This window comes from Geotrypetes seraphini, chromosome 15 (assembly GCF_902459505.1).
Source record: "Geotrypetes seraphini chromosome 15, aGeoSer1.1, whole genome shotgun sequence".
NCBI lineage: Eukaryota > Metazoa > Chordata > Amphibia > Gymnophiona > Dermophiidae > Geotrypetes > Geotrypetes seraphini.
This window is the reverse complement of record NC_047098.1, coordinates 27,092,991-27,105,832: the sequence shown is the minus strand read 5'-3', so window position 1 is coordinate 27,105,832 and position 12,842 is coordinate 27,092,991. Positions and strand designations below refer to the sequence as shown.

Genomic DNA, 12,842 nt, shown 5'->3' with positions numbered 1-12,842 from the left:
TCTAGCCATGTAGGGCAGTAAAAAAGATCAAAGGAATTTTAGTTGAATACAATAATCAATAAATGGGAGGGTAGCCAACAACTCAAATTTTGAACCCTTCTGTTTGGGGGTGTGGTAAAGTAACTTACTGGGGGCTCAATGCACGATACCTGTTAAAATCAGTAGCTCTTTTTAGGAACAGTAGATGCAGCCAACGCCACTCTTGCTGACTGAGAAGAGAGCCAAAATAATTTCCATAACTGGTCTAGACCAGGGCTGCCCATGTCCGGTCCTCGAGATCTACTGGCAGGCCAGGTTTTTAGGATATCCACAATGAATATGCACGAGAGAGAGATTTGCATACCAAGAAGGCAGTGCAGGCAAATCTCTTTCATGCATATTCATTGTGGATATCCTGAAAACCTGGCCTGCCAGTAGATCTCGAGGACCAGACTTGGGCAGCCCTGGTCTAGACTATGCTGCCTGCATCCATTATTGCCCCCTAGAAGTCCCAGGGCTATTAGTCATACGTAGAAGAAAGAAGAAAAACAGAATATTCCACTATCTCACAAGCGTCAATAAAGTGAGACATTGCAAGCACTTTCCATACAAAGGAAAGCTCAAAGACAAAGGGTTATCAAATGAGGCTGAAAAGAAATGAGAAAATGCTTCTACTGGCAGAAGATAGACGCCATTCAAGCATACACTGAACAAATACAACGGATGGAAAGAGGAGAAAACAAAACAAAAAACTCAGCTTGAATACAACATATGATAAATTAGCTTTAGCAGAAATGAGTGGGCAGAGTGAACAGACCAAAATACACATTTCACCCTTTTTTAATGCATGGGCCACACTGCCATTGTCACCTTCTTTTCTGAGACTTTTACATAGGAACTACCTTGGCATTAAGCTGACAGAATGTCCTAACCTCTCCCACAAAAGAGATCATCATTTACCGTATTTATTTCAGACTTCTCCAATGAGAGGGCCCATCACCGAAATGCCAAGATGCAGTTTTAGAATGAACTTGAAAACTATATCAGCCTCACTGCAACTCATCGTGACTCTGGGCAAGTCACTTAACACGTTATTGCTCATGGCACAAAATCAGTACCTGTCTAACATGTAAACTGCTTCGATTGCACACAGAAAAAGCACTGTCATCCTCTTTTCCCCTATTGAAATAATCTTCCAATAGGGATAACAGTAAACAATTTTCAGTCCAATTATTTTAAGGACATACAAAATAAGACATTAACATTTGCTGTACAAATCAATACAAAAACACAGTATAACAAATTACATACTTGCATATAAAATCAAATTGCCCTTAAGCATACACATCAAGGGTGGGTGGGAGGGTGAGGGTTTTACATTGGAATTTCATTCGGGGAATATATGGAGGTTTCCTGTAGGTATGTACTTTTTCTGATTATTTGATGGGGGAGTGGGAGGAAATGGTTGTACATTAATGTCTGTAAATTAATGTACATTTTGTGTAAACTTATGTATACTGAAATTGTTTGTTTGCACTATGGTAGTTTGGAAATTTAATAAAGATATACAAAAAATAAATAAAAAATCAAATTGCTTATGACATACAGGTCGCATCAACGACGACTATCATTTAAGGTAAAAACTGGTGAAACCCTAACATACATCAAAATATAAAATTCCATAAGGCATACAAGATGCCTCAATGGCAGACATCATTATGCCAGATAAAACAGACCAGACTATCGAACACTTCAGTGACCAGCACACAGCAGTCATCACTCCTTCACCATCAACCAAACTCAGACCCTATATTTCATCTTACAGCAAGAGTATCAAAGTCCCTCCTTGAGGGCTGCAATCCAGTCAGGTTTTCAGGAGTTCCCCAATGAATATGCATGAGATCTTTCATTGTACGCTAATAGATCTCATGCATATTCATTGGGGAAATCCTGAAAACCCGACTGGATTGCGGCCCTTGAGAAGGGACTTTAACACCCCTGTCTTACAGCATTCTCTATAAGGTGCAGATCACAGTGCTGGCTATTTAGATTATTATATATTGGATAGATAAGGCTAGGAATTTCAGTACTGATGTAGTATGCTCTTCTATATAAAAGGGAGGAATACGCAGAAGGAATAGTGATGACCATTTTGGATAAGGAGAAATCTGACTGTTACTACTAATCATTTCTATAGTGCTAGATATTTTGGATCTTATAGTGAAGTTCCTTTTTAAGTATTGAATATGTATGTACTGTCTAATATTTACAATTGTTGTCATGTAAATCATAAAAGTTATATGTATATCAATTTTTTAAATAGTGCATTTAGGTATAAAAATAGGGCAACTAAAACATTTACAAGCATTGCAAAAGGCCCGCGATTCGGATGTTAGGTAATGTATGTATTAGAAATCATGCGACTCCTTTGGTTACTGATGGAATATTGGATAAATTTACACTCCTGATGCTAGTACATAGGAAAACTTTATGACAACCAAGCAGCTAAACTAGACAGACAAATCACCAATCTGCTATCTACGACCACAAACTACAAAACTTTCAAAAAAGAAATTAAAACCCATAAAAAACACATAAAACCTGTTTAACATGACCAGTTCCTCCACCTACCACACACTCCACCCATATCTAATCTAAAATGTTTCTAATTACCCAACATAGAAACATAGAGTATGACGGCAGAAAAGGGCCATCGGCCCAAAAAGTCTGCCCACTCAAAGAACCCTCCCCCTAAGCCAGGGGTGTCCAATGTCAGTCCTTGAGGGCCGCAATCCAGTTGGGTTTTCAGGATTTCCCCAATGAATATGCATGAGATCTATTAGCATACAATGAAAGCAGTGCATGCAAATAGACTTCATGTATATTCATTGGGGAAATCCTGAAAATCCGACTGGACTGCGGCCCTCGAGGACCGACATTGGACACCCCTGCCCTAAGCACTTCCTCGAAGTGAACCCACATGTTTATCCCATTTTTTCTTAAAAATCTAACACGTTCCTGGCCTCAACTACCTGAAGTGGAAGATCATTCCAACGATCAACCACCCTTTCGGTGAAGAAATACTTCCTGTCACCATGAAATCTCTCACCCTTGATTTTTAACGGATGCCCTCTTGTCGCCGTAGGTCCTGTAAGGAAAAAGATGTCTTCTTCCACCTCAATACGGGCCAGTAACATATTTGAACATCTCTATCATGTCTCCCCTCTCTGCGTTCCTCGAGAGAGTATAGCTGCAACTTACCTAGACGTTCTTCATATGGTAAGTTGCAGCTATACTCTCTTGAGGAACGCAGAGAGAGGGGAGACACGATAGAGACGTTCAAATATGTTACTGGTCGTATTGAGGTGGAAGAAGACATGTTACTCCTTAAGTTCTCGACAATTCTCATGTAATGTTACAACTCTTGTAACCTTCTGACAACTCTTGTGTAATCCACCTTGAACCACAAGGTAATGGCAGAATAGAAATCACTAATGTAATGTAATGTAACTATTTGAATTACAACCTTTGTATCTTTCCAACTTAGGGCTTCTTTTACTAAGCTGCGATAGCGTTTTTAGTGCACGCTTAACTCGCACTACGCGGCTAGAACTAATGCCAGTTTAACGCTGGCATTAGCGTCTAGCGTGTGCGGAAATTCTGCATACGCTAAGCGCGTGCTAAAACTGCAATCACAGCTTAGTAAAAGGAGCCCTTAGGGCTCTTTTTACAAAGCCGCGCTAGCTGTTTTATTGCACGCACCGGATTAGTGAGCGCTAGCCGGAAATCTACCGCCTGCTCAAAAGGAGGCGGTAGCGGCTAACGCGTGTGGCAATTTAGCGCATGTTAAGGCCCTAGCGCGGCTTTGTAAAAGGAGCCCTCGGCGTTATTTTATGTGCCCAGGCAATTATTAAGATCATTGAATGAGGAGTAGCTCTACCTCATGAATGGAAGGATCATCTTGCCTCGACTAGAAAGTGTTCATTTTTTAATCTGCTTCCAATTCTATGGGCTAGTTTACCCATAGAATTGAGAAAGGAAGAATCTTTCCTAAAATTTTAAAAGGCATTTAAAGGCCCATTACTTTCAACTGGCCTTTTTGCATTGAGAGGACTTGAATTCAGTACTTCAACCTACATTATTTAAAAAAAATAAATTTTTTTTTGAAGAATTTAGTAAATATTTTGTATGACAGATATATATTTAGTTAATTTTTTTGTTTTGACTTTCCTATTTTGAAATAGATTTCTTTTTATTACTTTGATTGGATTATATTGTTAATCACTTTGACTCCATTTGGCAAAATTGAGCAGTATATAAACATTTTTAACAAACATTATCTTGACCTATGCAGCACTGTACATGCTATTTGCAAGTACTTTCTCCGACCCTAGTGGGCTCACAATTGAAGCATTTATACCCAGGGCAGTGGAGGGTTAAGTGGCTCAGCTAGAGTCACATGGGAGGTGCAGTGGGAATTGAACCCAGTTCTACAAGATCACAGTTTGCTGCACTAACCCTTTGGCCTACTCCTCCACTGACTAGACTGAAAGTATGATCTTTTTTTCTGTCATATTTTATAATACTTTAATTTCAGTAGAATTTTGTAAATTTGAAATTTTCTTTTTCTAATGATTTTCAGGTAAATACTGCTGTGGTACTGATGGAATCTGGGAAAGCTTAAAGGGGGAAAAGAAACTCCCTGTGTGTGAACCTGGTAAGGTGCAATCAATGCTTCTGGGCTTAGAGGACAATAGAATAAGTGCAGTAGCAATGCTGCCACGGTCACTGCATCAAAGCCTGTTCAGTTCCTATGAGCTTTGGTGCATTTACCACAGCAGCATCACTGCTGTGGCTTTGTTAAAGGGGCCCCAAGTCATAACAAAATAATTGGACCCTAAAGATCTTCAACTTATCAACTGAAAACCAGGCTTAAAGGTCAAGAAGACACTCTGAAGCACCTTTTAACTAGAGGCAAATATAGGCATTAGACAAAAATTTTAATCATGTGATTAAAAAGAGTATGGTTTTTTTTTTTTTTTGCCCTCCTGCTACGCTGGGCACGTCCATTAACCCTCCATTGCCCCGAGTCACAGGGAGCTGCAGTGGGGGTGGGGGGGAGGGGGGGAGAAACAACATACATACCTTTAATTATGCAATTACAAATTTTAATCAAAATCCAGCCCTAGAAAAAGGAACGAATAAAAAGTAATGAAAAGATAAGAAACACAAAATACAAATTGAAAAATTACAAATTAACCCCCCTTCTTTTATGAAGCTGCGTTAGGCTTTTTATCGTCAGCCGCAGTGGCGTTAGCTCCAACGCTCATAGAATTCCTGTGGGCACTGAAGCTAATACCACCACAGCAAGTGATGAAAAGGTCTAACTCGGCTTTATGAAAGGGGTGTGTGTATATATCAAGAATTTAAAACAAATGTTTCACTTTTTACATATGTCCACCATGAAACCAGCCAAGAAGGAAGAATGGTGCTTATGAATTAGTAACTGACTTTGCATTTTTGGTAGGGTTTTTTATATGTGTTTTAACAAATACTCAGCTCTATAAAGAGGGGCTTCTGAATTACCTGGAGAGGCTTAGAGGTTATTAAAAATTTATTGAAATTGCTTTGAGCCTCTGTATATCATGCTTCTTTTGAATTCTATCACCTTGACATTCCCGGCACTCTTTCAGTGAAAGAAATATTTCCTGAAGTTGCTCCTACTTCCTTTCAGCTCTATGTCTCCTAGTTCTAAAAAATAAAAAAAATAAACAAGTATAATGTCCTCAAAACCCCCCCTCCAGCTTCATAAATGAACACAAGGCAGGAGATATGACAGAATAGATACCAATAACCTTACAAGCTTCATCGTTATGATTTTCCTGGGCCAGGTTTATCCGATTGTATTTATTTACATAGCAAATGTCGGCAGATAAGACCTGCATGGTCCATCTAGTATGCCCAACAAGGTGGCTAGAATTGAAGCGGGCACTCTGCACATTCCCCACTTCTTCGTGATTAAATACTAGTATATTTAATTTCTCTCTCTCTTCCTGCCAACATTAAGGCACAGACCATAGAAGTCTGTCCAGTACCAGTCCTACTTCCCAATTATTGGAATTACAATTGAAGCTCACTTCAGTCTTGATCTGCCCATTTTTGAAGTGAGAAATGCACACAATATTCTTTGCTAAAGAGAAATTCCAGTCCTTCAGTAGTACTGTTTCATTCTCGGGTGTTGGGGGTGGGGGATAACCAGAATAATTTGGAGTGCCTCTATGCCACAGGTGACTTAAAATCACAAGTGACTTAAAATCTGCTAAAACAAAAGAAACACAGCCTAATGGCTGAGGTTGAGGCTCCCTCCCAAGTTTATGCCCTGAACCCAAAATACTTAATACCAATTCTCAGGGTTACCATATGGCTTCAGAAAAAGGGAGGATGGATTGAGACATCTGGATTTTACTTCCATTGCTTTCAATGGAAATAATGCCCAGATGTTTCAATCAGTCTTCCTTTTTCTGGAGCCATATGGTAACCCTACCAGTTTTGCATACTGCCATACAAGAGACCTGACTACGGAGTCACAAGGCCAATGTCTGTGCCTCAGGCTGGCCAGGGAACACCACTCAACAGCCTGGCAGTTGGCTTCCCTGGGCCGCATTGGCAGAAAAAATGTTTCTGGGGCTGCACAAATGCACAAACGCTGCAGCAAGACAGAGGGAGCCGGCAAGACAGTAAACACCCAGGGGCAGCAGAGAAAAACAATGCATCGCTCTCAACCGGGGCCGCACAAAATACTTCACGGGGCTGCAGGTTGGACACCCCTGCCTTAGAAATTAGAAGTTTCTGCCTGCATGCAACACTACCACCTAGTGGCCACATTATGGTCTTTATGTGCAAACTTTTTATTGAATTTTTAAATAAAGCATTTTACAAACCAATCAAAAAAAAAAAAAAAAAAAAAAGGAAATATTGTGGTGTACAAATTCACCTAGACCCTCTAAACTCCCCTCCTACAACATATGTCATTTTCTATAAACTGGTATTTGTACCCAGTCTTCAGTATTACTGAAATGAATGAGTTAAACTGGAGTAAATAGGAAGGGAAGGGGTAAATTATAAAATGGAGGAAAATGGCAGGAGGCTGCAACTGAAATGCACTAGAGGACCAATTCAAATTATCAGGCAAAAAATAAAATACAATTCCTATAAGGTTTGGCAAAATAAATAAATAAACGGTGGGCTTTTAAAAAGCCACAGTAGAGATGCCGCTGCGGTAAATGCCTCAAAGCCCATAGAAATTGAATGGGCTTTGATGTATTTATCGTGGCAGCATCACTACTGCAGCTTTGTACAAGGGGCCATAAATGCTGATAATGTGTACAATAGAACTGTTATATTAAAAGGGGTAATCACCACAATTACTATATAAGTAGGAAAACTAAATGAGTTAATTGATCCTTATTTACCATCATCTCCTTTGTTACTGTAGCAGAACATACAAAATGAACAAATATTTAATGAAATCTATGCCTTTCCTAGAGACCCCAAATCATTCTTATGCTTAAACTGTCTGTGATCTAGAATTACTGTAACTCTTTTACACCCCACCTGACTTAACTTGTTTCAGTTGATATGTATTATCTTCTGTGATATGTATTATCTTCCGTGAAATTGAAGTATCATAATTCTTTACGGTTCCTGTAACTTACTCTTATCCTGTAATGTAATTCTACTGGAAATGCCCAGATATCTTCTATATTGTAATCCGCCTAGAACCGCAAGGCACAGGCGGAATAGAAATCCCTAATGTAATGTAAACTTGTATAGTGCTATGTAAAATTTACAGAAAAAGCACTGCTTAGCACTGAGAAAACAAGAATGTAACATGTTTTATTGTTAAAGTTCTAAAAGGTTTGACAGGTGGTTTAACCTGTTAATTTTTCTGCTAGAAGTAATCATACAATCAACTTTTTATTATCTGTTTAGTAACTTAGAGATGTTTGTCCATTCTTCAGAATTTATATACTAATATAAATACTAGCTGAAACTTGTAAAAGATTTGTGTTTAAATTACTATAGGTTTTGAAACACCCATTTCAACTCTTACTTTCCCCTTTCTGTCCTTTTCCCTCAATTTATACTCTTCCCTTTTCCATTCCTACAAGAAATAAAAACCCTATTCTGTTCTCTTAGGCTTCTGCAGCTGGCATCATGATTATTGTGGCTGGCCGGGTCTTGCTGCATCTGAATTTGTGGAACCAATGTTTCAGCCATCGTGTTGTGGTTTTCTTTAGGGTATGCTATATGGTTTGCAGTTTGTCTTTAAATAGAGGGTTATCAAACTTGATTGATTAGTGTTTGAGATGAGTAATTTCCTCAGGAAGGTTGGCAATTTCAGCAGGAAACTGAGGCAGGAAAGTCTATTGGTCACAAATATGAATTCTGATGAGATTTACACAAAACATGGCAACTATTTATTTAGAAGAGATTTTGGTGCAAAAAGGGTGGGTACCAAGGAATATTTTCCCTCCTCCAGTCAGAACTGTTCCAATGAATTTCCTGCCAAAATTCAAATCCGCCACCAACCGACTTTCCCTCCTCAATTTCCTTCCTTCCTGTGGAAACCACTCACCTCAAACCCTAATCAATTAGGTTTAAAGACAACTGCAGGCCTCTGAAGAAAGCCACAGCACAATGGCTGAAACATCAGTTCCACTTACTCAGACACAGCAAGACCCAGAAAATCACAATAAAAAACACCTCTTTGCTCCTTCAGTTTTTTGATGTCTACTGATGCCACATTTATGACTTTCTGACCCGTCATGTTCACTGTGCTGCTAATAGAGACTATTGATGCAGTGCCTAACGGCTACGTTTTACTAACTTCACAGTTTTAATGCAGCTGAAGTTATCAGCATATGTAGCTTATTTTCAATGAAACTATTTGCCCAGTAGTGCCAGTAATATAAAGGACATATTCAGTAACATAAGACTCCTATATTTATACAGGAAACCTAAGTCTGTAGTCCCTTCCTCTTCCCCCTCCCATTTCTACTGTGAAACCACAATCATATAGATGTGCTGTCCTAAACCACGGACCCTACCTCTGGCCAATCTGCTGCCTCCTTGCCATACAGTTGTGCTTTGAGCACTGCATAGTTTGGACAATTTCACCTTCCTTGTGTTCTGGCCTGGCTTCCAAGCCCACTCAAGAATACTACACAAACAGTGACATCTATTGGCCTGCACATGCTCTGGCCCCAACAGACTCCATAATCATATTATACTCTTATATAGGTAGACATTCCAGGTTTATTGTCAATTGACTATATTGTGTGTTTTTTTTTTATTTTTTTATTGCTGCAATGATTCTTAGAATGTGGCATCAAGACTAAGAGGCCAATACAGCGCATCCATGGAGGAAAAAAAGCCAGCCTCGGAGATTTTCCCTGGCAAGTTATGTTTACGACTCATGGAGATTTGCTAGGGGGAGGGGCTCTTCTATACGATAGCTGGATTTTAACAGCTGCTCATGTCGTCTACGACCTTCAAGATCTTTCTTCCCTAACCCTAAAACTGGGTCTACTGAGGCAACATGCTAGCGACTATATTCAAGCCTTGCCAGAAGAAATTTTTATCCATGAGGGATACATTCATGATGATACCAATTTTAACAATGACATTGCACTAATAAAACTGAAAACTAAAATCCCAATATCTGCAAAGGTAATGGCAATTTGCTTACCAGATGATAGTTTTCAGGTGATGGCTGAGGACACAGGAGTTGTAGCTGGTTGGGGAACCACAGAGAAAGGCTCTATTTCTCGACATTTGATGTTTGTAGATGTGGATGTCGTGAGCCAAGAAAAATGTAATGCTTCATATACAAACAAGCAATCACCAAGTGGCAAAGCGTTTGTCCTAACAACAAACATGTTCTGTGCTGGTGGTGGAGGAGGAAAGGATTCTTGTGCTGGGGATAGTGGTGGACCTTTGGTTTTTCAGAACAAACAACAAAAAAAATGGTCTGTTGGCGGTATAGTCTCTTGGGGACTAGAATGTGGTGTTGTAGACCAGTACGGCGTTTATACGAGAATAACTAACTATACTCCATGGATCAAAAACATCATTTCCAACAATTCTTAAATTTCTACAGACCTCTGAATATGTAACTATTTCTCTATGACTTTTAAATATAAACTGTTGATCTGAAATGCTAACCTTTTTATAACAGCAAAACCAAATAAATATGGAATGGAAAATCCCCCCCCCCTTTTTATATAATAAAGTTATATGGTGAAATAGAGCATTCTAGCATGAGAGCAGAAAAGTCAGCCTTCACATGCAAGAATTCTACAATGCTAAGTGCTTAGGACAACACATTTATACTGCATAGATTAAACACCTCTATAGCGCTGAAAGGCATACACAACGCTGTACAGGAGCAAGGAAAAGCAAACTCATATCAAATCAGCATGACAAGAACTACTTTACCCTCAACACTAAGAGTCTCAACTAAAGGGAAATTATGACTTAGATGCTAATGATTCAAGCTTTATAACTTCTTCCTTCTGCTGTTCTGTTTTTTTGTTTTGTTGAACAGCGTAGTGAGAGAGCAGTAGCCGAACTGAAAAGCAAAGTGAGAGCAGTACCTGAGGTGGTTCGACAACATCTACTCACTCAGTCTTTGTCTTCAGAGCGGGAGAATTTTTTTCTCTCTAGAGCTAACATTGCCCTTAGAAAAAATTATTTCACGTTTGATGACAAAGTTCTTTATGCAAATAAAGAGCACGGCAGTGGGTGCTATAATGGCCCCCACTATAGCATGTTTATATGCAAGTGCCTTTGAGGAAAAGTTTCTGTATACACTTCCCCCTCCGTATTCGCGGTTTCCGTATCTATGGATTCAATTATTTGAGGTTTTAAAACTAAAAATGATTTTTCATTTTTCAAGCTATTTTAAACCCTGGTGGTCTGGCGGGTTTTCAGGGCAAGAGCATGGGAAAATCGCTCCTGCCCCGAAAACCTGCTAGACTTCCAGGTAAGGCTTAAGGGGGAGCTTAAAATAGCTGGGGGAAAGTGGGGGTTAGGGGTAGAACAGGCCCAAATATTATTTGCGGTTTTTTAATATTCACAGGCCGGCCCTGCCCCTAACCACCGTGAATATGGAGGGGGAACTGTACTTCAATATTCTGAAGAGGTTTACATTTGGAAATATTTCATAGATAATGTTTTTGTAGTTTGGACAGGCACTGAAGACCGTTTTTCTTTATTCATTCATTCAACGACTGAATCAGTGTGATCAGAATTTGTTTTTTTTATAGTAACACAGCAACAACAAATTCAGACATGATTTTCTTTCTTGATTTACAAATCGTGACCTTAGAATTACATGGTTCTAACTGTACCGAAAGTCATTCTCGCAGTTAGAACCTTGTAATCCCATGCATAGACTAATTTCTGTACATAGAACCATGTAATTTCTTATGAAATGAAGGAACGGTTAAGTTGCAATAAATCCTCGTGAGTGTTGTAACATCTACATGTCAGATAGAACCCGGAAGTCATCTGAGTTAAAAATACTGAAAATTGTCACTTAGAACCCTGTAATTCTAAGGTCGCAAAATGTATTTGAAAGAAGGTAAATTTGAAACCACCATATAATGGAAAACTACATTTTGCAACAATTTGTTGCAGTTTGATAGTTACCATCCTACACATCTGCAAGAATCTACCTGTAGGGCAATTTTTACAATTGTGAACCACTGTTGCAAGTATAAGGTATGAGCAAAGGACATGTGGTAAAGATTTTAGGATAGAGGGATACCCATAAGGGGGGGGGGGGGGTGTCGGGTCATACAAAGAGCATACAAAAGAGGGCTTTATATGCTACAAAATAACACAGTCTGAAGACACTTTAGTCTGTGTGCTACCTTATTCATACAGGGCCTTTCAAATTAAGAAAATCAAGAGCAATTGAACATACTTCAATTCCATGGGCCTTTTCATACCATTCCTTGGAATGCCTACTCACGAAGGAGACTTTATGTGAGTTACTTACTAAGTCCTACTTTTCAACAAGATATGGTACCTGATGTTGCAGGTGGCTATGACAGATGCGGACATTGTAGTGCATGTAAGCATGCTATAGTGACTGATGTTATCCATCCATGCCTGGAACTGGATCACAGGTTGCGATCTAAAACCAACTGTGAGTCTGTGAGAGTGGTATATCTCATAGAATGCCTATGCCATTTGTTTTACATCGGGCACACCACCAGATCCATCTGAGTCAGAATAAATGAGCATATTAGTAAAATATACTGGGGCGATGTCATGGTCTAGCATTGGCTGGATAAGGCACACACTATAGAACATCTGAAATTTGTAGTACTAGAGGCACCAGTGATGAAGCGGAATGAAAGTGTGCCAACCTACAAAAATGAGAATGAACTAAGGCAGTGGTTCCCAAACCTGTCCTGGCGCAGTGGTTAAAGCTACAGCCTCAGCACCCTGAGGTTGTGGGTTCAAACCCATGCTACTCCTTGTGACCATGGGCAAGTCACTTAATCCCCCCGTTGCCCCAGGTACATTAGGTAGATTGTGAGCCCGCTGGGACAGACAGGGAAAAATGCTTGAGTACCTGAATAAATTCATGTAAACCGTTCTGAGCTTCCCTGGGAGAATGGTATAGAAAAATTGAATAAATAAATAACTAGCGAATTATAAATTTAGATGAAAATTCTGTAACTATGTGTCAATAAATAAAGGCTCCTTTTATGAAACCACAGTAGAGCTTTTTTACCATGTGCTGGCAAAGTAAACGCTCATTCAATTCCTATGAGCCTCAGAGCATT

General features: G+C 39.4%; 1 protein-coding gene across 1 annotated transcript in view; it reads left to right on the top strand.

The window, feature by feature from the left end:
- MASP2 (mannan binding lectin serine peptidase 2) overlaps positions 1 to 10,131 on the top strand; it is a 46,879-nt gene extending 36,748 nt beyond the window's left edge. The window contains exons 10-11 of the mRNA XM_033922200.1: positions 4,622 to 4,696; positions 9,362 to 10,131. Of these exons, the coding sequence (XP_033778091.1) occupies positions 4,622 to 4,696; positions 9,362 to 10,131 (845 nt within the window). The remainder of the gene's footprint in view (positions 1 to 4,621; positions 4,697 to 9,361) is intronic.
- The last annotated feature ends 2,711 nt before the right edge of the window (positions 10,132 to 12,842 follow it).